Source organism: Mytilus galloprovincialis, chromosome 10 (assembly GCF_965363235.1).
Source record: "Mytilus galloprovincialis chromosome 10, xbMytGall1.hap1.1, whole genome shotgun sequence".
Lineage (NCBI taxonomy): Eukaryota > Metazoa > Mollusca > Bivalvia > Mytilida > Mytilidae > Mytilus > Mytilus galloprovincialis.
The window spans coordinates 85,384,859-85,412,617 of NC_134847.1; the positions used below are offsets into that span (position 1 = coordinate 85,384,859).

Consider the following 27,759-nt stretch of genomic DNA (forward strand, 5'->3'; position numbering starts at 1 on the left):
TTTATGAAAAGTCTGAAAAATTATAAAACTCTACCATGCTAGCAAGTTCCAAATAAGTTGATTTAAACAAACAATATTTCTATATATATATATATATAGTGTTATAAGAACTCTTTAACTGATGAATCTGAAAAAAATATGCCTATTTAAAGTATCAGACAATATTTGACTATGAAAAAAAAATATCACTTTTTATAATGTAACAACAAGTATTCTGCAATCAGAATCTATAACTTAAACCAGAAAAAAATCAAAGAATGAAAAATTATCTTAAAAATAATTAATGATTCTTACTATCAGAGAATTCTGTTGGTACACAACTGCATCGATACTTATTATCAGAGAATTCTGTTGGTACACAACTGTAAAGATACTTAGAATTCTGTTGGTACACAACTATAAAGATACTTACTATCAGAGAATTCTGTTGGTACACAACTGTAAAGACTGCCTGTTGTGAAAGATGAACAGCCACTTCCACGGTTCCTAAACACAACCTCGTCTTCTTCACTAACGGGTAACCTTGACCTTATATCAGGCGACCCATGACCACTAGAGTCTGTATCTTTACTTGTATTGCTAGTGTTGGCTGAGTCTAGCGTTTCATCATCACTCTCACTAAACTCGGCAATATCTGAAAAAACAACAAGAACTTTCAGCGGTCACTAATGCTACCTCTGCTGTTAGTACAAATGTAGTCGGCTCACAGAAAGTTTTTAAGTGCTATTTGTCAAAATGCATCAATTCATTCACTAGAATGGTGGTTTCTGACTTTAAGAAAGCATTGATAAGTAGTTCCTGAGAAAAATGCAAAAAAGAATTTGAATAAGAATATACAAATTCTTTTTTCTTGAAAGGTAAGGACCATAATCCCCAATAACAATCCAAACCTTTGTTGGTATGAAACCTTGTGGTACCGTACAAATACATAGAGATCTATAGCTATTGACTAATACTGAAGTTATTGTCCTGAATGCAGCTGAAAATAAATCCTTAATTATTTTGGATCCTTTTTTGCCCTTAAATCTTAACCAGTTGTCTTCAGGACAATAACTTGAGTATTAGTCAATAGATCTTTGTGTATTTGAGGAAATATTGAATACTCTGTGAGGTTCTTCTTTTTATAGACAACAGCTACTAAAAAAGACCTACCATTATTGTCGTTAGGCCGTCTAACATGAGGAAATATAGCATGCTCTGTGACTTTCTTCTCATCATAAGCAATAGCTGCCAGGCCCATTTTGTTCATCCATCTGTAGAAATAAACAGATGTTATATTATTCATATTACTAGCATTGTAATAAACATTTTGTTCAAGCAGACAAGAACCAATACTGTGATAATCAATACTATTGATTTATCTTTCTAATTTGTCGGATACCAATTATCATGATTTTTTTTAATTCAGCTGGGGTCTGTTGTTCAACTTGTGATTAAACTAATCATATGATTAATTTTAATCAGTCGTTAAAACTTAATCGGATGATTAGTAAATGCAATGATTAAATTGCTTTGTTCAACTTATTTTAATCATTGTATTTACTAATCATCCGATTAATTTTTAATCATATGATTAAATTTGGGTAGTTAGCAAGTGTTTCCCACAATGCATTGTAAATCAGGGCCTACAAAACTTCCTTTGGTGCATTAAATTATAACATTTTTCTTTTCAACAGGTTTTGGGTGCCAATAATTATTGAATAAATATCTTATAACATGTTCATGTTTTTTCTTATGGAAACATAAAAATATTTTAGATATGTTTCCAGTTCAAAATGAAATATGCTTGAATGAAAAAATAATTTCAGTGAATGCACTGATTTATAAGTAATCTCAAATTCAAAAGTAATATGCATTTATTTATCATGAAAATGGTTTAGGGTGCATTTTGTAATAATCAGCATTTGCATTCCACTTTAAATTATGACTAGGGCCAGAGTTTTTCATGTTATTGCTCATAAATCTTGGTATCTGAAATGATGAGGTCATGCAGGTGGTCGAAAAACCAACATTCAATAAGTAACTTGAAATCAGTTTGTTTCTTAATTATATTTAAAAATTTCAATAGTTGTTGAAATAGTCTTATCATACAACATGTGACTGTTCTAACTCAGAAGCAATGTCAGAGATTGTCTTCGTTCTTCAATCAAAATGCATCATTGATGACCATGATTTTAATGCCGGAATTTGGTGTCTGACAACAACGACAGTGTCCGTGATTGCAATGATAATTCAGTTGAAGTCTTTGTTTTTACATAATGATTCCTTTAAATATCTGTTAAAATATTTTTTGTTAATTAAGTCATACCTTTTACACATGCGAAAGATACGCTTTTGTTTTATAAATGACGAAATAATTTGGAATAACGATCTCCATTGACGCGTATGTGAAGGGTGCTTTCTTTCACGTCCGCATTTTATCAAGTATGGCATGCCAAGTTAACATTTCAGATCATTTTTACGGATGGTGTAGATCGTAATAAATAACAGAACTGTAATCGATTGCAGTTCACACTGCATAAGAAGATACAGCGTGACAATTTTAAATAATCACTTGTGCAAATGTAATGGCACAGTCCGAGAACCTTTTCAAATTGTTAGTTCTAGAAATTTTCATAAAGGGGGAGGGGCACTGACTGCCTTAGAGGGGGCCCGCTCCAATCATGCTTTAGTGATTCCCTTTATATAATCAACCAAATTTTTTCCACAAAAGGGGGAGGGGGCCTGGGCCCCTGAAAACACCTCTGAAATAGTTCGTTCTGATGTTGTACTGTTATACCACTGTCCCAGGTTTGGGGGAGGGATGCGATCCCGCTTACATGTTTAACCCCTCCACATTATTTATGTATGTGCCTGTTCCCAGTCAGGAGCCTGTAATTCAGTGGTTGTCGTTTGTTAATTATGTGTTCCATATTTGTTTTTCGTTCATTTTTTTTTTATATATATATAAATAAGGCCGTTAGTTTTCTCGTTTGAATTGTCTACATTGTCTTATCGGGGCCTTTTATAGCTGACTATGCGGTATGGGCTTTGCTAATAGTAAATATAAAGACAAGAAGATGTGGCATGATTGTCAAAGAGACAATTCCCTATCGGGAACCACAAGATGTAGTAGTTAACAGATATAATATAGGTCACCGTATGGCCTTTAACAACGAGCAAAACTCACATCGAAGCATAAGCTATTAAAGACCTATAGATATGACAAATCAAGGCAGTAAAACAATTCAAACTAGAAATCTAAAGGCCTTATATATATTCATGAACAAAACTTAGAACGTAAAACAATAATATATATAGCAACAAACGACATGCAACAACTGAATTACAGGCACATCCAAATGCTGATTTACGGTATACAAGTAGAAGATGTTTATTTGGTCCCTATTGGCCCGAGAACACAGTTATTTCGTAGAGCATTTCTTTTAGACAATAAATTCAAATTTAAAAAATCGCACCTACTCTTTCTCAAAAAGATTTTTACAGTGTAGTGTACTACTAGTGAGACAAATAATATCAAATTATTAGAAACTTCTACCAGCTCTAACTGACAGCTTCCGACGTAATAAAAATTGACCTTTTTTAAACTGACCAAATCACTACTTAACATAAAGATTCAGCACCCAAATTTTTATAACATGTAATAACAGCCCCCTTCTTAATATTTCATGCATTAGATATCAAGAAATGAATTGTGAAAGTGTATCAAATACAAATGCAAGTTATACACTGTTCACAGTAGGGACTAACTAACGAAAACCAAAGGACGATAACTGTGTCCTTGAACCTATTGTGTGGTCTTTTTTACCATTTGAAAAGATTGTGCTACAACCGACCAACAAAGATGGCTGCTCACTGTGAATAAAATAACTATGAATTATGATTATGTATCTATTTTTGTGGCAAAAAGTTTAGCTTCTTGTTTGAAATACATTCTCTTAATTGTTCTCCGTTATATAAAGGCATGACGTATTTGCTACTGGATTTTTAACATGATAATTCACAAGATAACAAAAGAAAGGAAGAAAGACCAATCACAATTTGTCTAATTTTTTTATTTTTAAATTAAACTGAAAAAAAGATAAACCTTTCAAATAAAAAGTTCTTTATATAAAAATATTCCCTGGATGTGGAACTTTTGCTCCCTCTATTTTCAACACTAGAAATGAGGTTTTCCAGTGTACTTAAACTTCAAACCTTGCTTTCTAACTGATCTATTCAAGGACAACAACTGTCTTTCATGATTTAAAAAAAAAAAAGAAAATCTTCAGTGTCGTTATACGCATGCATGTTGAAGTTGATCCCCACCCGGGTGACAGAAAGAAATAGCCCAACTCCAAGATGTTTATTATTAATATATTCCTGCATCAAGTTATTTTTCACCTTGGGCCGGGCTTACATAAGAATAAATACAGAATATAGAAAGTGAAACTAAAATTGAAAACATAAAGTCTGAAGTCACATAGAAGAGAAATAGATTTATGTTTTTTGGAGGAAAACAGCCTGTGCCAGGGGTACCCTCTGTGTGTTCAAATATGCATGCCATATTTGCCACTGCCCCATGTTTGTTTTATGAATTCTGACCCTAAATTTTCCATCTGTTACATGCCAAGAATTCCTCTCTCAAAACTCCTGTGGACCTACTACTGCACCCATTACTTGGATCCATTCGTAGATTTGATCCATTGTAAAGTGAAATTAATTTATGAAAGAGGGACGAAAGATACCAAAGGGACAGTGAAACTCATAAATCGAAAATAAACTGACAACGCCATGGCCAAAAATGAAAAAGACAAACAGACAACAATAGCACACACAACATAGAAAACTGAAGAATAAGCAACACGAACCCCATCAAAAACTAGGGGTTATCTCAGGTGCTCCGGAACATGACCTGCATGTACGTGTCGCCACTGAAGACCACAACCATATAACAAATGGTCAATATAAATTATCCGTGTTATTTGCTCTATGAGATATTTGCATGCTCTTTATTTTTTAATATTGATGCAATTTATGATCATTTACAGGGGCGGATCCTGCCATTTAAAAAAGGGGGGGTCCTAACCCAGGACAAAAGGGGGGGGGGGGGTCCTAACCCAAAAAGGGGGGGGGGGTCCAATTACATGTCCCCATTCAAATGCATTGATCGTCCAAAAAAGGGGGTTCCAACCCCCCAACCCCTTCTGGATCCGCGCCTGATTTATACTTATCATTTCTTACTCGGACTAACCAGAGAAGCATCTATATACAGATGAGTTGGAAGTTAAAAAAATCAAAGATATATGGCTGTGATGATCTGGAAAAACAAGCACTAGTCACATAAATCATACATTGTTGTACCTCTCTAGATCTCCCAACGATGGTATAATACTTCTTTTGAAATATATCTGACACTCGAATATGAGATTTCCTAGATTCTTAATAACAGGTGCTTGTTTTTGTATATTGTGTCAGATAAAAAATATGAGACATTTTATTGACTCAGTCTCTTAATACCTAATCAGTAATATTAAACACTGATGGCAGTATATTTTCATTATAAATATTTGCAGTTGCGGATCCTAGGCCTAAGGGGGAGTCCGGGGGTTGGAATCCCCCTTTTATTTGACAATCAAAGTTTTTGAAAGGCGACGTGAGGTTTGAAACAACCCTTTTAATCTGGGCTATGTTGGAACCCAAAAAAATGGCTGGATCCACCCATGATTTGGATCCTCATAGCTCATAAGCTTTACTAAATGGGAAAACAATATACACTGTTTAAAAACTCCGTGTAAAGATAAAAATCGTAAGGTCCGAGATATACGGGGACGAATTCACCCATCATAATTTACCTGCGTAAACAGTTAGGACTAGGTCAAGGGCGCTACTGAAACTGAAAGTGCTAATATTTGAACTTCGAAAATGGGGAAATTAGCAAAGACTTACTTTGAAAATCAATTATGGCCTGTACATTAATGCTATGGTAACATAAATTATTTATGAAAGCTGTTCGTCATAATTTGATGAATGGTTCCGCACAATAACATGTGGCCCGTCTCAACGTACGTTTAGTTTTTTTTGCTATCAACACTGTCACTGAGCGGTAAAATTTATACAAACGAAAAACTGCAGAAATGTGCAATTTCTCTCTGTTATCAAATGCCCATTGTATGAGTGCGTCCGATCCTTCGCCCCATCTTGTCAAATCTCTTTCCAATTTATGTTTCAACTCAACTCCTAGCAACTATATTGTGTTTCTTTCAAATATTAAGGTATTTTATGGCTGAAATCTCTTTCCAGGAGCTAAATATCTCTTAAACGCCTCATATTTCGAGGATAAACTAATTTTTGCATTGATACAGCAGCCATCTTGGATGCTTTAATCATATGATTAAAATTTAATACACCTCAAAGAGGTGGATTAAGTTTAACGACAGTTTTAGCCTTTTTAACGCCGCGTTATAATTAACGACAAGTTGAACAACACACTAATCATATGATTAATTTTAATCGAATGATTAAGAAATTTTAACGACGCGTTAGCCCTAACGACAAGTTGAACAACAGACCCCAGGTCTTTTTTAATTCAGCTGGACCAGTAAACTAAATGTTTCACATATTTTCTCAACTTTCTATAGGCTTGTATGCTAACCATGAAATCAGATTTCCACGAAAAAGCAAGATTTTCTCAATTTATTAAAAATATTACCAATGAAAATAATTGAACTCACAGTATTTGTAATTGATGGAAAAGAAATGTAGTTTTTAAAACATTTATTAGATTCATAAACCATTCCTGAATTTTACAGAACTTGAACAGAAGCATCTTACAATAAAAAGATAGTAACTAGAGGAAAATTTTGAATATTTTTTTTCCCCTTTTTTGTTGAGCCTGCAACTAACAGCAAAAGAAGGAAAGACACTGTGTTCTGCAGAATCCTTACAATTTTTTACCAATTAAAACTGCAAATACAAAGTATATCTGCAGAAAAACCAGGACTATATTATTTTCCAACTATATTGACTTTTTTTGTCCTGGCTTTTTGTGTCACTGGGTTGATATATAATGTGTGAATATCCCCACTTCTATTTTTATTCATATATCATATATAAGAAAATAGATACCCTTTCCTCAAAATAAATCTTCCACAACTTACTTTTTCATATCCTCTTGTCTGTCTGATGAAAATAGAAATGATGTTCCTAGGTTGTGGATTTTAAATGCACTGAAAAAGAAATAGTGAATTTGTTCATAAAAGAGTTAGAAGCAGTCTTCTTTTATTAAGACATGTATATGATGTATAAGAAACCAGCTGTCAGACAAAAGAGGGATTGAGGGGTCAATTAGTGTTATGGCTGGTCGACATTTTCTCTCTATAGACTAATTCAACTACAGAGCCCTTTACACATCCCAGCAGAGTATCAACACTGCAGAGGATAGTCCTGCCTGAGGCATCAATTCAATATGAGTACATTTCAAACACTTTGATATTTACCAGAATCAAAGCATACATGTTTGGCGATATAGAAAGTAAAATGTTTTCCCTTAAACTCTAGATTAAGAAATATTTGATATTGCAGATAATCTCTTTTGTTATATTCATTGTGTAAATCAGCCGTAATCTAAGTTATTTATAGAATAGATCTGAAATGTATAGTTAATAGTGATGAACCGCCTGCAATCAGCTTGACTTTAATTTGTTTGTTTCATATAATATTATAAAATTATTCTTTAACATTTACACTGTATTTATTCATTTTTTACAAGGGAACATGTAAGTCATGTGACATCTTAGTCAGGTGATCTGGGGCCTTGTGACAACTACATTTCTTGGGTGCATCCAAGTGAAAAGTTTTGTATATGAAAAAGCTGCAATTATTTGAATACGAAAAACAAACAAGTAAAGCAAAATATGAACTAGGTATAATCTGACAAAAAAAAACAATACTTCTTTTGAAGATAGTTCATATGAGGACAAAAACTAACAGGAAATAATGTTTAAATGCTACACTAGATAGTGTATAAACTAATTACTTAAAATAATACTGATTGTTTTATATGATCTTCTACTACTGTAGCCCATATCCTCATGCATTGGTTTCATTAAATAAAATAAATGGAGAATGTGGAGAAGGTGTCCATGGGATATAAATGATCCCCCCCTTTTTTTTTACATATAACATTATAAAGGGACATAACTAGAAAACTGTTAAACTGGTACATCCAAATTTCAACTTGATCTGTGTTTTATGGTAATATATATACAAGTTCCTCAACATTAGGTTGAGACAAACTAAAGTTAAAGAACAGAAATAAGTTTTGGGACATAGTGAAACTTAATTCCTCCTAAATAGTGGCAGGGGTAAAAAATTGGTTTAACATATATATATGTGCAGGAAGACATCATGTCTGTCCTGATCATTTTAGCAAGAATCCAAAAAATCTTTGATCTTGATCCTATTTTTAAGACTCAAATATATAACCCTAGTCAAGAATCAAGCCCATTACCTAACAACCCTAGCAACATTGTTACAAGCACAACAAAAATAAAAAAATATCCAAATAAAGAAGTGACATGCTAAACTTCTACTAATATAAAAAACATCTTTCTCTGCTTATATATAGTTCCTGAATTCAATGACAAAATAGCGTTCATGATCTTCTCATTCTTTATGTCTAATCTTATAAATGTCCAAATTTTCTCTATACTTATGTTTTTTTATCATAACCAACTTTAAACTTAAGACAAGAGTGCACACACTGAAATGTCTCGCCTTCTATACTAATCATTGATATTATGTTGATAGTCCTAAGTATAAAGCTAAGCTTTATTACAACTGTCACATAAACTTAACATTAACCAAGATAACTAAACAAAGACCAATGAACCTTGAAAAAGAGGTCCAGGTCAGATGAACCATGCCAGGCAGACAGGTACAGCTAACAATGCTTCTATACAACATATATAGTTGACACATTACTTATAGTTTAAGAAAAATAGACCAAAACACAAAAACTTAACACTGTGCAATGAACTGTGAAAATGAGGTCATGGTTAAATAAAACCTGCTCAACTGACATAAAGATCATAAAATATTTCCATACACCAAATATAGTTGACCTATGGCATATAGCATTAGATATAAAGACCAAAACTCAAAAACTTAACTTTGACCACTGAACCATGAAAATGAGGTCAAGGTCACATGACATCTGCCCGCTAGACATGTACACTTAACAATCATTCCATACAACAAATATAGTAGACCTATTGCATATGGTATGAGAAAAACAGACCAAAACACAAAAATTTAACTATAACCACTGAACCATGAAAATGAGGTCAAGGTCAGATGACACCTGCCAGTTGGACATGTACACCTTACAGTCCTTCCATACACCGAATATACTAGCCCTATTGCTTATAGTATCTGAGATATGGACTTGACCACCAAAACTTAACCTTGTTCACTGATCCATGAAATGAGGTCGAGGTCAAGTGAAAACTGTCTGACAGACACGAGGACCTTGCAAGGTACGCACATATCAAATATAGTTATCCTATTACTTATAATAAGAGAGAATTCAACATTACAACAAATTTGAACTTTTTTATTCAAGTGGTCACTGAACCATGAAAATGAGGTCAAGGACATTGGACATGTGACTGACGGAAACTTCGTAACATGAGCAGATGAGGCATCTATATACAAAGTATGAAGCATCCAGGTCTTCCACCTTCTAAAATATAAAGCTTTTAAGAAGTGAGCTAACGCCGCCGCCGTAGCCGCCGCCGGATCACTATCCCTATGTCGAGCTTTCTGCAACAAAAGTTGCAGGCTCGACAAAAAAATGACAAACTAAAGATCTTGTATGGGTACGTACGGAAGTATATATATAAAGAGGTCACAACATATGAGTCTTTTTTCTATCTACTTGTGTTGTTAAGATGCTGTATCAAGTCAAGTTTATCTCACAGTGTGATACATTTCCTTCAATTCATATACAGCAAATACAAAATGTCATTTTTTTTTCACCAAAGATCATTCATGTATGAAAAAAAAATATTTTATATAATAAACTACTAAAAATTATGCTTATCTAAATACTGTTAACAAACTTATTTTTGCGACCTATATGGGAGTAGAAAAAAATAAAGCAAATATTAATTGTTGCGAACATTTTCTTATTTACTTCACTAAACTACATGAAGTAAACAAGAAAATTGAGAAAAAAAATCACCACAGATAGACTTGAAAGGGATAAAGGGGAAATAAAGTATCCATAAAAAATGTTGGTTTACAGTAGGAAAACTGATTATCAGTATTTTTGTACATAGTATTACAACATACATATACGTGATCTATTGTAATAAGAAATAACTATTAAATCATTTGTTTTTTACAAAATCAAAATACCGTAAGTGAAACTACATCTACCTCTGTTGATTGGCACATGCTAAGCAAACAATAAACATATAAATACAAAGTACGAGCAAACAACTATCTATAAACAGGATCTAGTACTTACGTACTAACAAAGGAAGCAAAAAATAAATTGATCAACAATTACACAATCAGTTACTATAGGTATCTATTCTATTGTAAGTTTGGAATGTCAGAATGAGTTAATGGGAGGAAACTAATAAGCAGACATTATTATTAAATATATTTAAACTCTTGAAAGGAGAATGAACTATTTGGTCCCGAAAATTTAACAAGATTAAAAAAATCATTTTAAGATACAGCTATAAAGCTTAATTGTCAAACTATAAAATGAAAACTTTCTATTAAAAATAAAATAAACACATCTGAACTGTGATGTCATTTTAAGTGATATCAACATGGCAATTCATCAGATTTTCGTGAATAGGTTGAATCAACATATCACACCTAAGATGAGATTTATTCATATTTTATCTTACTAGAACTCACGAATAGATTTCTTTTATTATGAATGCTATTGAATGATATTCAACAATATACAAGCCAATCACAAAAGGCACTTATCAGTCATCATGAGGCTAATGAACAAATCATATCAAACAGAAAAGGCACTTATTTGATCATCGATGCTAAGAATTATGCATGTCAAACAGAATACAGGGGAGATGAACCACTTACTATTTACTGGTTTTGACCTCTGGAGCTGGGGAAACTTGGAAAGCAGGTAGATGTATAACACCCTCAGCCTTCTGATCCTGAAAAATACAGATTTTATGTTGATTAACAAGCAAGTCTGAAGTAAATAATATATCTTGTTTGGTAAGAGTTTACAATTGTAATGGTCTAGCTACATAAAATGGATGATGTCACAGACTTTAGTAGAGTTATACATAACTTAACACACTGTCCTGTACCAAGTCAGGAGTATGGCAATTGTTATCATATAGTTCATTTGTATGTATGTTGACATTTGTTTTTGTTACACTTCAGGTGTTTCTGTTGTTCCATTGTTTTCTTCTTACCAATATTTGATGTGTTTCCCTCAGTTTTAGTTTGTAACCAGGGTTTGTTTTTTCTCTCAATCAATTTATAAACACCAGTACACTAATGTTACCTTTATCTTAAATATATTTGATGTATCAACCATTTTATTTCCATATATCTGTAGAAGAATATTCTAACTGCATTGCCACATTGGCTTTGTCTTGTTTTCATGTCTGTACACACTACTGTGAATTCTTTATTATTCTTTGGATACCAATTTTCGTGGGTTTCGTGGGTACAGGTGAACAATGAATTCAAATGTTCAACGACTAATATATTTTCAATGCTTTGTATACAGAGATTGGCAAACTCACAAAATCAAATATCCATGAATTGCAAGCTTTCAGTAATCCACGAAAATTGATACCCACAAAAATAAATGAATCCACAGTAATTTACCTTAGCTTTATTTGGCAAAACTTTTAGGAATTTTGGTTTGCAATGCTCTTCAACTTCGTACTTTATTTGGCCTTTTTAACTTTTTTGGATTTGAGCGTCACTGATGAGTCTTTTGTAGACGAAACGTGCCTCTGGCATATATACTAAATTTAGTACTGGTATCTATGATGAGTTTATTGAATGGTGTATCTAAACATCAAAAGTAACGCCCTGATTCATCTTACCATTTTGTTTTTATAGTAGAAAAGATTATAGTTTTTCATCACACACCATCTTTTGACCCACTTAGAACTGAAGGCTCCTCCTCTATCACTACGTTTCTTATACAACCAACCCTCACAGTCACCCTGACCTAAATCTTTACACGAAACACGACGATCTGAAAATAGACAACAGTAAGCAATACTCAACTATTATCAATTTAACAAAATACACCAATGATATTTGTTATTAATGCTTTACACAGGGTTGATCCTAGTCAACCAGCATTAACAATGCATCCATTAATCATTTCATATTGTAAGTTAAATACATTAGCAATGTGACAAACGAAATTTATGGGAAATTTCACAAAACTCAAAGTTATCTGTTCTGATATCATGCACATCCTTTTTTTTCCTTCAGCCTTGATTTTTTAAAGTAAGTTTTATTTAATATTTCAGTTTCTAAAAGCAGATAATACATTAAGCATGAAAACAAAGGGCAGCTATATATCTTTATAAGTTTATATTAGAAGTTTGAAAATGAATAAAAAGTCATAAATAATCAATTGTTGACTACTGATATCAGTTGATAGTATGATATATTAATCCCAGAGCTATTACATCCCTCTCAGACTTGATCCTTTGGAGATATCTAACTCTGGTGTGGATAAATTGTTGTACCAACTTCATCAAAAGTCCACAAATATTCAGTTATACGCCTTTTTTTTATTCATTTTCAAATGAATGTCCATACACTCCTGAGATGATGGCTACCCAGTCCAAAATAAGCTAACTTCCAGCCATATGAACATCAATGCAATGATCTATTTGTTAAATGTCAATAATATAATGTCTTTATATACTATATATTGAATTTCTAACTTTTTATAGAAAAATTCAGTCTGAGTGGTACAAATATAATAAAGTATTCTATGAGTTTGATTTTCTATAACAATGATTTTATGTTTTATAACAACAGTTTCAATGTTCCACATATTCCCAATCTAACATAAAAAACAGCATTCTATAGAATCTTGCATTTCAAATAAATTATTTATCTATATATCTTTGTTGAACTTACCTTTACATAGGAATGCTTCATAATTTACCAAAACAGAACAAGTTACTATAGTAATGAAAGGTTATGCAACATTTAAAAAAATTATTTTCAATTAAATATAAGGAGCTGTTGGCACACATTAGAGAGCAAAAAAAAACCCCAAAATCAGATTAAAAGATCCAGAGGCAACATACTGTCTTCAAAAAGAGATTGGGGTCTAAACAAAATCTGAAGTTTAAAACTAGAGGCTCTAAAGAGCCTGTGTCGCTCACCTTGGTCTATGTGCATATTAAACAAAGGACACAAATGGATTCATGACAAAATTGTATTTTGGTGATGGTGATGTGTTTGAAGTTCTTACTTTACTGAACGATTTTGCTTCTTACAATTATATCTATAATGAACTTTGCCCATTAGTAACAGAGAACTATATTTGGTAAAAATTTACATAAATTTACCAAATTAATGAAAATTGTTAAAAATTGACTATAAAGGGCAATAACTCCTTAAGGGGTCAACTGACCATTTTGGTCATGTTGACTTATTTGTAGATCTTACTTTGCTGAACATTATTGCTGTTTACAATTTATCTCTATCTATAATAATATTCAAGATAATAACCAAAAACAGCAAAATTTCCTCAAAATTACCAACTCAGGGGCAGCAACCCAACAACCGATTGACCGATTCATCTGAAAATTTCAGGGCAGATAGATCTTGACCTGATAAACATTTTTATTCCATGTCAGATTTCCTCAAAATGCTTCGGTTTTTGAGTTATAAGCCAAAAACTGCATTTTACCCCTATGTTCTATTTTTAGCGGTGGCGGCCATCTTGGTTGGTTGACCAGGTCATGCCACACATTTTTTAAACTAGATACCCCAAAGATGATTGTGGCCAAGTTTGGATTAATTTGGCCCAGTAGTTTCAGAGGAGAAGATTTTTGTAAAAGATTACTTTAATTTACGAAAAATGGTTAAAAATTGACTATAAAGGGCAATAACTCCTAAACGGGTCAACTGACCATTTTGGTCATGTTGACTTATTTGTAGATCTTACTTTGCTGAACATTATTGCTGTTTACAGTTTATCTCTATCTATAATAATATTCAAGATAATAACCAAAAACAGCAAAATTTCCTCAAAATTACCAATTCAGGGGCAGCAACCCAACAACCGATTGACCGATTCATCTGAAAATTTCAGGGCAGATAGATCTTGACCTGATAAACATTTTTATCCCATGTCAGATTTCCTAAAAATGCTTTGGTTTTTGAGTTATAAGCCAAAAACTGCATTTTACCCCTTTGTTCTATTTTTAGCCGTGGCGGCCATCTTGGTTGGTTGACCAGGTCATGCCACACATTTTTTAAACTAGATACCCCAAAGATGATTGTGGCCAAGTTTGGATTAATTTGGCCCAGTAGTTTCAGAGGAGAAGATTTTTGTAAAAGATTACTTTAATTAACGAAAAATGGTTAAAAATTGACTATAAAGGGCAATAACTCCTAAACGGGTCAACTGACCATTTTGGTCATGTTGACTTATTTGTAGATCTTACTTTGCTGAACATTATTGCTGTTTACAGTTTACCTCTATCTATAATAATATTCAAGACTAGAGGCTCTAAAGAGCCTGTGTCGCTCACCTTGGTCTATGTGCATATTAAACAAAGAACACAAATGGTTTCATGACAAAATTGTATTTTGGTGATGGTGATGTGTTTAAAGTTCTTACTTTACTGAACATTCTTGCTTCTTACAATTATATCTATAATGAACTTTGCCCATTAGTAACAGAGAAAAATATTTGGTAAAAATTTACATAAATTTACCAAATTAATGAAAATTGTTAAAAATTGACTATAAAGGGCAATAACTCCTTAAGGGGTCAATTGACCATTTAGGTCATGTGGACTTATTTGTAGATCTTACTTTGATGAACATTATCGCTGTTTACAGTTTATCGCTATCTATAATAGTATTCAAGATAATAACCAAAAACAGCAAAATTTCTTTAAAAATTACCAATTGGAGGGCAGCAACCCAATAACCAGTTGTCCTATTCATTTGAATATTTCAGGGCAGATATATATTGACTTAATTAACAATTTAACTCCTTGTCAGATTTCCTCTAAATGATTTGGGTTTCAGAGTTATAGGCAAAAAACTACATTTTACCCCTGTTCTATTTTTAGCCGTGGTGGCCATCTTGGTTGGATGGCCAGGTCATCGGACACATTTTTCAAACAAGGTACCTCAAAGATGACTGTGGCCAGGTTTGAATTAATTTGGCCCAGTAGTTTCAGAGGAGAAGATTTTTGTAAAAGATAACTAAGATTTACGAAAAATGGTTAAAAATTGACTATAAAGGGCAATAACTCCTAAAGGGGTCAACTGACCATTTCGGTCATGTCAACTTATTTGTAAATCTTACTTTGATGAACATTATTGCTGTTTACAGTTGATCTCTATCTATAATAATATTCAAGATAATAACCAAAAACAGCAAAATTTCCTCAAAATTACCAATTCAGGGGCAGCAACCCAACAACAGGTTGACCGATTCATCTGAAAATTTCAGGGCAGATAGATCTTGACCTGACAAACATTTTTACTCCATGTCAGAGTTCCTCTAAATGTTTTGGTTTTTGAGTTATAAGCCATAAACTGCATTTTACCCCTATGTTCTATTTTTAGCCGTGGCGGCCATCTTGGTTGGTTGACCAGGTCACGCCACACATTTTTTAAACTAGATACCCCAAAGATAATTGTGGCCAACTTTGGATTAATTTAGCCCATTAGTTTCAGAGGAGAAGATTTTTGTAAAAGATTACTTAGATTTATGAAAAATGGTTAAAAATTGACTATAAAGGGCAATAACTCCTTAAGGGGTCAACTGACCATTTTGGTCATGTTGACTTATTTGTAAATCTAACTTTGCTGAACATTATTGCTGTTTACAGTTTATCTCTATCTATAATAATATTCAAGATAATAACCAAAAACGGCAAAAATTTCCTCAAAATTACCAATTCAGGGGCAGCAACCCAACAACAGGTTGACTGATTCATCTGAAAATTTCAGGGCAGATAGATCTTGACCTGATAAACATTTTTACCCCACATCAGATTTGCTCTAAATGCTTTGGTTTTTGAGTTATAAGCCAAAAACTGCATTTTACCCCTATGTTCTATTTTTAGCCGTGGCGGCCATCTTGATTGGTTGACCGGGTCACGCCACACATTTTTTAAACTAGATACCCCAAAGATAATTGTGGCCAAGTTTGGTTTGATTTGGCCCAGTAGTTTCAGAGGAGAAGATTTTTGTAAAAGATTACTTATATTTATGAAAAATGGTTAAAAATTGACTATAAAGGGCAATAACTCCTAAAGGGGTCAACTGACCATTTCGGTCATGTCGACTTATTTGTAAATCTTACTTTGATGAACATTATTGCCGTTTACAGTTGATCTCTATCTATAATAATATTCAAGATAATAACCAAAAACAGCAAAATTTCCTCAAAATGACCGATTCAGGGGCAGCAACCCAACAACAGGTTGACCGATTCATCTGAAAATTTCAGGGCAGATAGATCTTGACCTGATAAACATATTTACCCCATGTCAGATTTCCTCTAAATGCTTTGGTTTTTGAGTTATAAGCCAAAAACTGCATTTTACCCCTATGTTCTATTTTTAGCCGTGGCGGCCATCTTGGTTGGTTGACCGGGTCACGCCACACATTTTTTAAACTAGATACCCCAATGATGATTGTGGCCAAGTTTGGTTCAATTTGGCCCAGTAGTTTCAGAGGAGAAGATTTTTGTAAAAGTTAACGACGACGGACGACGGACGACGGACGACAGACGACGGACGACGACGACGGACGCCGGACGCAAAGTGATGGGAAAAGCTCACTTGGCCCTTCGGGCCAGGTGAGCTAATAAAAACCAATAACAGCAAAATTTCCTCAAAATTACCAATTCAGGGGCAGCAACCCAACAACCGATTGACCGATTCATCTGAAAATTTCAGGGCAGATAGATCTTGACCTGATAAACATTTTTACCCCATGTCAGATTTGCTCTAAATGCTTTGGTTTTTGAGTTATAAGCCAAAAACTGCATTTTACCCCTATGTTCTATTTTTAGCCGTGGCGGCCATCTTGGTTGGTTGACCGGGTCACGCCACACATTTTTTAAACTAGATACCCCAATGATGATTGTGGCCAAGTTTGGTTTGATTTGGCCCAGTAGTTTCAGAGGAGAAGATTTTTGTAAAAGTTAACGACGACGGACGCCGGACGCAAAGTGATGGGAATAGCTCACTTGGCCCTTCGGGCCAGGTGAGCTAAAAATGTAAAATATCTTTTAGAATTATACAGGTAACATATGTGGAGCAGGGTCTGTCAGGTGTTCCTGAGCACCTGAGATTACTTTGTTTTTTATGGGGTTTGTGTTGCTAATTAGTCTTTGATTTTCTATGTTATTAGATATAAGAAGATGTGGTATGGGTGCCAACGAGACAACTCTCCATCCAAATCACAATAAATAAAAGTAAACAATTATAGGTCAAGGTACAGTCTTCAACATAGAGCCTTGGTAATTTTCATTTTTTTGACTAGGCATCATTGGTTTGTTTTTGACACATGAGTTTTCTCTGTTTAGCAGGACTTTACTTACTTAAATCTGTTCCTCCCCTTCTAGTTTTCCTCCTCATTGTCACATTATGCTGTAAATCAATACAAAACATTGTATGAATAAAGTTAAGTTAATTCAAGTAAATATAATTTGTATATGAGACTCAATCAAATCTTTTATATAGAGCCTCAGCTCAGTTAAGTCAGTGTATCAGTATTGACATAATTTACCACAAAACTTTGCTTGAATTAACCATTGATAAATCAATATATCATGACGAACTACAAGGTTCCAACTCCTTCAGGAAAAGTTGACTTTGATGGCTTCTGACAGTTTTTCAGGGAAAATTTTGGTCATCAAGCCTTTCAGTTGCTATTCAAGCTTCTCATTTGGTGTTAAAACCACTTGCATTTGTTAACAACTTATATATAAAATAGAAGATGTGGTATGATTGCCAATGCGACAACTCTCCACAAGAGACCAAAATGCAGCAGAAATTAACAACTATAGGTTACTGTATGGCCTTCAACAATGAGCAAAGCCCAAATCGCCTTTTCTGATTTTAAGCTGCTGGCTAACTGCATGTTTCAATGACATATACCCATATATGCTTTTCATGATTTTTCAACAAAATAGATGTAGGCTTATAAATAATCAGCATAATGGGCAAGGAAAAGCAGTCATCAAACAAAATCTTTAAATCTATGTCATCATAATATTTATTTTTACAGGCCGTAAATTTATTTTAAACAATGAACAAGAATGTGTCCCCAGTACATGGATGCCCCACTCGCACTATAATTCAGTGGACCATGAAATTGGGGTAAAAACTCTAAATTGGCACTAAAATTAGAAAGATCATATCATAAGGAACATGTGTACTAACTTTCAAGTTGATTGGACTTTAACTTCATCAAAAACTACCTTGACCAAAAACTTTGACCTGAAGTGGGACGAACGGCTGGACCTACAGACCAGAAAACATAATTCCCCTCTACTATTGTAGGTGGGGCATAATAAATTATATTTGTATTTTGGATGATTCAGTTGTTTTTCATATTCTAATATGTGTATAAATGACATATTATGTCTATTAAAGTGACCTTCTTATCACGCTTAGTGACCTTAACAAAACAGGAAACCAAACAGGATGTTGTATCTATAATCCTACATATACAGATTTTATCAATGACTTAAGTTTTTTCATAGTTTCTATACTACATATAATACACTATAATCAAGCTGTTAAGATTGAAAGTTTCAAAAGAAATCATAATCACTTCAATCCATTATATCAGATCAATTAACATGCTATAAAGCAAAACATTTATCCTTTTTTAGGGAAAGTTAGTGGGTTTTTTATCTAAGCTGGACTAAACAGTGCAACAAGAGAATTAATTATGCATTTTTATTTGGTCAACTAGCAATCAGATACTCAGATACTACTTGTATAATGGTAAACTTTTATGGCAGCAGTCCTTTTGCGGCACTTACTGTTTTTCAGGGGTATCAGTTGCGCTAAATTTTGTCTTCCAAATGTATCAATTGCGCCAATTTTTGGTGCAAATGATACAATGTAATTCTAAAACAGGTAATGCAAACGTAGCATTGGAGAAAAAAAGTTGTGGTGCAAAAGGACACATTTTTGGCGCAAACAGATCTCTCCCACTTTTCCACTTTTATCATAATTAAACAAATTAAAAGAATATTGGATTTGGTTTACTGAAAGTCAGTCTATACAAAGATGCATTTAAAAAAATAATTTTTGTCAGTTTTGACTTAAACTTCATGAAAAACTGAAAATGTATAAGCCTAGTGCCAGTGTATCATTTATATTTATCTATTATTTCTAATGAGTTAAAGATAAATCTGTCCTGGTGCCTTTTTTTTAACCGTTGTTAATTTTAAAACATGAATCCCATTGTTTTACCAGCTGTTAAAAATGTAAAACCAAATTCATTATTTTAATTCACTATATAGCTAATAAATAAACTAATATTCTGATGCTAGGATAACAGAAAAAAAAACAAAAATCAATTTCAACAGCTATTAAGAATTAAAAGCAGAGCATTTTAAAGGTTTTCCTATGCCATTAAGCCTAGTGTGAAAGTCAGTCTTGGAAATTGACAATTAATTTAAAAGCCTGCAGTTAAGACTTTATTTTCACTGTAAGCACAATCTCACCAAGGATCTTATCATTGTGTACTTCTTTGTAGTTCTGATCTAGTAAATTGTACTAACAGTGTTACATATAAATCTATTTACAAATTAACTATTAAAATTCCATGTTTCAGGGATATATTTGATCAAATTTTTATATTAGCAAAAATGTCTCTCAACAGTAACAATTTACTTTAAAATTGAACTTTGGATCTCGATTGAAAAGTGAACAAAATGAGATTGAAGCACGATCAATTTCAACTGAACTAAACTTTCTTTGCTTTTCCCTTCCCTACTTTTACATGTCTGCTTATACATTGTACATTTGTTTATGTTAAGTTTCTGTCCAGCAGTTGGTATACATTGTTTTGTTTGATGAGTTTTTGGTTTTATGTCAGATAATCAGGATCCTCTTTTATCCACGTGGTGCCATTACAATTTTGGTTTTTAACCCCTACTTTTCTTTTGATAATTTTGTTAAATTATGTTTTACGCCCCCTTTAAGCACTATTTTGTGGCGGTCAGTTTTAATTGGTGGTGGAATCAGGATTTTTGGGAAAGAATCACCGACCTCCCCGACAATCCTACTCAATTAAGATGGTAGGCGTGAGCACCTGCTACGTGGAGAATTCGATCTCACAACCTTAGTGTTGACAGGCTAGCTATAAAGACTACTCAGCCACTCTGGCTGCATTTTAAAATTTAATTGCCTGCATTCATTATTGCGATTTTTTAAAAACGGACAAAAATGCTAGATTAACTCTTGTGATACAGATATATATGTATCACATATCAGAGTTCTTATTATTGCGATTCTCACCCAGCTGCATTAATAAAAACCTCTCAAAAATTTGTGAATTTACATTAGCTTACCTCCATCTGTGGTGCTTTGGTGATAGGTATTTTCTGAGGTACACCTCCCACTATTATTGTTGTATAACTGTAATTATAACAAGAATGTGTCCACAGTACACGGATGCCCCACTCACACTATCATTTTCTATGTTTAAAGGACTGTGAAATTGGAATAAATTCTCTAATTTGGCATTAAAATTAGAATGATCTTATCAAAGGAAACATGTATACTAAGTTTCAAGTTGATTGGACTTCTACTTTATCAAAAACTACCTTGACCAAAAACTTTAACCTGAAATTTGCACTATCATTTTCTATGTTCAGTGAACCGTAAAATTGGGGTCAAAACTCTAATTTGGCATTTAAATTAGAAAGATCATATCATAGGGCACATGTATACTAAGTTTCAAGTTGATTGGACTTCAACTTCATCAAAAACTACCTTGACCAAAAACTTTAACCTGAAATTTGCACTATCATTTTCTATGTTCAGTGAACCGTAAAATTGGGGGTCAAAACTCTAATTTGGCATTTAAATTAGAAAGATCATATCATAGGGCACATGTATACTAAGTTTCAAGTTGATTGGACTTCAACTTCATCAAAAACTACCTTGACCAAAAACTTTAACCTGAAATTTGCACTATCATTTTCTATGTTCAGTGAACCGTAAAATTGGGGTCAAAACTCTAATTTGGCATTTAAATTAGAAAGATCATATCATAGGGCACATGTATACTAAGTTTCAAGTTGATTGGACTTCAACTTCATCAAAAACTACCTTGACCAAAAACTTTAACCTGAAGCCAAAAACTTTAACCTGAAATTTGCACTATCATTTTCTATCAGTGAACCGTAAAATTGGGGTCAAAACTCTAATTTGGCATTTAAATTAGAAAGATCATATCATAAGGAACATGTGTACTAAGTTTCAAGTTGATTGGACTTCAACTTCATCAAAAACTACCTCGACCAAAAACGTTAACCTGAAGCGGGACAGACGGACGAACGGACGAACGGACGAACGAACAGACGGACGAACGGACGCACAGACCATAAAACATAATGCCCCTAAATGGGGCATAATAAATGGGGCATAAAAATACATTTAACCACTGATTATTTATCTATACCATCAAGTAGACATAAATCAGGATGTTATTATTTTCTTTATCATAATTTCACATAGGTGTTCTATATATATTGCTTGTTCAAAGGTATTGGTTTTGCACATTGTTGAAGGCCATTAGGTGACCCTTACTTGCTTACTTCTACATCAAAGGTATTGGTTTTGCACATTGTTGAAGGCCATAGGGTGACCCTTACTTGCTTACTTCGACATCATTTGGTTTCTGAGGTTTTTTAAGCCATCACATCACATTTTCTTATTCCTATACAGTTTCTGTAGTGACAATGTAAAATTTGTATTAATCTCAGTGACTGTGTGTCTAGGATTTTCCTGCAACCTTTTCAAGTTCAATTGATGTTAAATGAAATACTGTCAAACATCAAATAACACAAACATTTCTATGTGTGTACATCACCATTATTATAGATTATATTATAGAAAACTAATCAAATAAACTGTTAACACAGAAATATGCATACATATAAAAAAGAAGATGTGGTATGATTGACAAGAGACAACACTCCACAAAGAGACCAAAATGACAATGAAACAACTATAGGTCACTGTACGGCCGTATGTTCTGATAATAAAATGGAAATGATACAACTGAAATGCTATTACTGACTCCCCTTAGACAGACCTAATCATCAACCTGAACATCTACACCAAGCTAAAGCAAACTAAATCAGTAGACTCCCCTTAGACAGACCTGATCATAAATCTGAACATCTACACCAAGCTAAAGCAAACTAAATCAGTAGACTCCCCTTAGACAGACCTGATCATAAATCTGAACATCTACACCAAGCTAAAGCAAACTAAATCAGTAGACTCCCCTTAGACAGACCTGATCATAAATCTGAACATCTACACCAAGCTAAAGCAAACTAAATCAGTAGACTCCCCTTAGACAGACCAGATCATCAACCTGAACATCTACACCAAGCTAAAGCAAACTAAATCAGTAGACTCCCCTTAGACAGACCTGATCATAAATCTGAACATCTACACCAAGCTAAAGCAAACTAAATCAGTAGACTCCCCTTAGACAGACCTAATCATAAATCTGAACATCTACACCAAGCTAAAGCAAACTAAATCAGTAGACTCCCCTTAGACAGACCTGATCATAAATCTGAACATCTACACCAAGCTAAAGCAAACTAAATCAGTAGACTCCCCTTAGACAGACCTGATCATAAATCTGAACATCTACACCAAGCTAAAGCAAACTAAATCAGTAGACTCCCCTTAGACAGACCTAATCATAAATCTGAACATCTACACCAAGCTAAAGCAAACCAAATCAGTAGACTCCCCTTAGACAGACCTGATCATAAATCTGAACATCTACACCAAGCTAAAGCAAACTAAATCAGTAGACTCCCCTTAGACAGACCTAATCATAAATCTGAACATCTACACCAAGCAAAAGCAAACTAAATCAGTAGACTCCCCTTAGACAGACCTGATCATAAATCTGAACATCTACACCAAGCTAAAGCAAACTAAATCAGTAGACTCCCCTTAGACAGACCTGATCATAAATCTGAACATCTACACCAAGCTAAAGCAAACTAAATCAGTAGACTCCCCTTAAACAGACCTGATCATAAATCTGAACATCTACACCAAGCTAAAGCAAACTAAATCAGTAGACTCCCCTTAGACAGACCAGATCATAAATCTGACATCTACACCAAGCTAAAGCAAACTAAATCAGTAGACTCCCCTTAGACAGACCTGATCATAAATCTGAACATATACACCAAGCTAAAGCAAACTAAATCAGTAGACTCCCCTTAGACAGACCTGATCATAAATCTGAACATCTACACCAAGCTAAAGCAAACTAAATCAGTAGACTCCCCTTAAACAGACCTGATCATAAATCTGAACATCTACACCAAGCTAAAGCAAACTAAATCAGTAGACTCCCCTTAGACAGACCTGATCATAAATCTGAACATATACACCAAGCTAAAGCAAACTAAATCAGTAGACTCCCCTTAGACAGACCTGATCATAAATCTGAACATCTACACCAAGCTAAAGCAAACTAAATCAGTAGACTTCCCTTAAACAGACCTGATCATAAATCTGAACATCTACACCAAGCTAAAGCAAACTAAATCAGTAGACTCCCCTTAAACAGACCTGATCATAAATCTGAACATCTACACCAAGCTAAAGCAAACTAAATCAGTAGACTCCCCTTAGACAGACCTGATCATAAATCTGAACATCTACACCAAGCTAAAGCAAACTAAATCAGTAGACTCCCCTTAGACAGACCTGATCATAAATCTGAACATCTACACCAAGCTAAAGCAAACTAAATCAGTAGAGCATCACTGAGGGTTTTCTCAATTGGAATGAAATGTGCCAATGCTTACATGGCTTATACAAATGTTAACCAAATATACATGACTTACCATAGGATAAACTAACCATGATTATCAAACTTCCTAATAAATTGCTGACACTGCAGTTACCCAACACTGAAAAGCTGTTAAATATCTGATCCTCTAACAAACTCAGCACAATGATAAACTAGATAAGCTGTGATACACTTAATAACAGGACACTATCCACATAAAAAATTAACTTCCTTCAAAAAATTGAAGTACAACTTCTAAATCTAGGTCTAAAGTATTCATATTCTATAAAAAGCTTTTAAATACTTATATTTGTATTGTTATATGTGAACCAAATGAAAATGGTATTCATATTGAATAAGAACAAAACAAAAAACATGATATGTAACTAATTGTTATACAATAATACCAAAAACATACAGTTTACATGCATGGAAGGATCACAATGAAGGAAAACACAGCTTCTTCTTGAAGTTTTGTACAATAACAAAATGATTAACTATATGCCATCTGATACCTATTCTCTGATTTAAGTGTAACTTTATCATTATATACACCAGTGCAAAACCCTATGTTCTTCAGTGACTGCCTAAGAGGGGGCAGTTCCAGTCATGCTTCAGTGATTCCCTATATAATCAACAAACATTTTCCCAGAAAAGGACCCTCCTCCTTAATCTGCCTATGTTCTTGATCCTTGTTTGCAAGGCAGGGGTGTGGAAATATTTGTTGTGAGCACTTGTCCCCGGGCAAGTTAAACTAAAATTTTTACTTGTCCGGAAAAAAATTTACTTGCCCTGATGATCCCAATAAATATTGAAGTATTTCTTGTTAGCTAATATATGATTCTTACTTAGCACTGTTGTGCATCACTAACAAATGAAATCCATTTGTTTATATGTGTCAAAATTTAGGAAAGAAGGAAATGGGTTAACATCAGTGGGACAGAAACCAAACAGCAAACCAACCAATGAAATGACATGTAAAGGAAAATTTTGCAGCAGTTTTGAAATCAAAGCGCGAAAGCGCTGTAAAGGCAGTTAATTACAGGTTGTGTGTATTTCTAGTCCAGTTATATCATTATCTTCCATAGAACAGAGGTGGTTTGTAGAATTTAAGATTTAGAGTTCTTTTGTACCTAGTTCACCTATATCTATAGTCTACTGTTTACAGTATATTTTCTGTGCCTCGCCATGAAATGCATTTTTAGCCATGGCCTTGTCAGTTTGCTTTAAATTTATGAGTTTGACTGTCCCTTATGTGTCTTTCATCCCTCTTCTTTAGACATATAAGAACTTTTCCTTTTCAATATAAATAGACTATTTTTAATTATTGATTGTATACGCATATTCTATGACTCCCATAAAAAGTTCACAAAGATTGACTAGTCTCTGTACTGTGTGTATAGCAAGAACATCAAGTAACATAATGGTAAATGTACATAGTAACACATCAACTTTTTTGATGACCATACCTGCCAACTGTCAGTATTTGCAGAGTATTTCCCCCATCGAGCTTGAGGCTCCCAAATGGAAATTTTGTAAGAGCAATTTTGTCGACTATTTTAAAGAAAACAATTAATTCAACAATGGCAATGAGCTTGTTTATGCACGAAGAAGCCAAAAACCACATTAGAATATATTTGAAGGGAATCCATGACAAATCGCCCCATTAGCAAATAGCCCCACTTTTTCACTAACTCGCCCCACTTTAAAAAAAAACTGCCCCAACCTGGATAACCAAATCGCCCCACTTGTGAAATGTGTTATATCCCTTAATATTACTCCTGCCAACTTGCCCCAACTTATAGAAAACGATAATATCTAGATAAATATATTATTAACCAGGAAGATTTTACTAATGCCAACTCGCCCCACTCATGTAAAAAGATGTTATCCTGTTGTATATAAGTTAAATTCCGTTAATATTACTCCTGCCAACTGGTCCCACCTAATGGAAATCAGTGAAATCTAGATAAATATATTATTAACCAGGATGAATTTAGTAATGCCAAATAAAGGCAACAGTAGTATACCGCTGTTCAAAACTCATAAATCCAGGGACAAAAAACAAAATCGGGGTAACAAACTAAAACCGAGGGAAACGCATTAAATATAAGAGGAGAACAACAACATAACACCGAAACGTAACACACACAGAAACGGACCAAGCATCAGACAAAACACCACGAGAATAACAAATATAACATGAAAACCAAATACATGAATTAGGGATAGACAAGTACCGTGCCACATCTGATCTCAATATCTCAAAAATAAGAGAAAACACAAACGACTCAACGTTAAAATGCAACACACACAGAAACGAACAATAATATAACAATGGCCATCTTCCTGACTTGGTACAGGACACTTTTAAAGGGAATAAAAGTGGTGGGTTGAACCTGGTTTTGTGGCATGCCAAACCTCGCACTTTAATGGCAAAGTTAAATATAACATTGAAATGACAACATATTACAGGACTACAATACAAATAAATAGGAGAACATATTAGACAAAGAAAAACATGATTAATAGATAACAAAAAGCATCAGGTTTAAAATTCAATACGCCAAAAACGCGCCTTGTTTACACAGGACTTACAAGTGACGCCCAGATATAAAAGATCGAAAGTGAAAAAAGTACAAAGTTGTACAGCACTGGAGATAAAAAGTTGAAAAGGTTTCGCCAAATACGGCATTGTTTTTAGGCCCGGGATAAGAACATTCTTATTATATAGAACAATTCATGCTATTGCAAACAGTAAATTTTATCAAATGAATATGAAAGAGATATACATAAAGAAACTGAAGTATTAACTAATTACAGAAAACTAAACCCGAATACATAACGCCCAGATATAAAAGATCGAAAGTGAAAAAGGCACAAAGCCGCTCAGCACCGAAGACCAAAAGCTGAAAAGGTCTTGCCACTCTCCCCATTTATGGAAAAAGATGTTATCCCGTTGAATATAAGTTAAATTCCTTATATTGCATTATGATACAATTAACAGGTTTCTTTTCAATTGTTATGCAAATAACTAAGCTTCAAAACTTAGTTATTCTTCAACAATACATTTTTTTTTTAGAATTATAATTTCAGTATATCAATAATAGTAATTAAATAAATTTTCGGTTTGTTTGTATTCTGTGTAGATTAGTTTTCATTAAAGTGGTGCGAGTTTTTATTTTTAATTATATATATATATATTAATCTAAATATTACCGTTTTTTTATAAGTAGGGCAGGAGTAATATTTAACATGATTTAACCAATTTCACATGTGGGGCGATTTGATAAATCTGTTTGTGGCGGTTTTTTTAAAAGTGGGTGATTAGCCAGTGGGGCAACTTGTCCTGCTTCCATTTGAAGGCCCCCTTGAAGGTTTTGTATGACTATATGAACCATCTTTCACGTAAAACCCCCATGTGCATTTTGAAAAGTTGGCAGATATGTTTCTAAC

General features: G+C 33.7%; 1 protein-coding gene across 1 annotated transcript in view; it reads right to left on the bottom strand.

The window, feature by feature from the left end:
• The window catches only part of LOC143048673 (uncharacterized), a 70,343-nt gene that overhangs the window by 2,634 nt on the left and 39,950 nt on the right, over positions 1-27,759 (bottom strand). Inside the window, exons 12-19 of the mRNA XM_076222479.1 lie at positions 20,813-20,879; positions 19,964-20,002; positions 17,822-17,870; positions 12,096-12,250; positions 11,107-11,183; positions 7,140-7,208; positions 1,153-1,253; positions 413-634 (exon numbers count right to left, since the gene is read on the bottom strand). Coding sequence (XP_076078594.1) covers positions 413-634; positions 1,153-1,253; positions 7,140-7,208; positions 11,107-11,183; positions 12,096-12,250; positions 17,822-17,870; positions 19,964-20,002; positions 20,813-20,879 — 779 coding nt within the window. The remainder of the gene's footprint in view (positions 1-412; positions 635-1,152; positions 1,254-7,139; positions 7,209-11,106; positions 11,184-12,095; positions 12,251-17,821; positions 17,871-19,963; positions 20,003-20,812; positions 20,880-27,759) is intronic.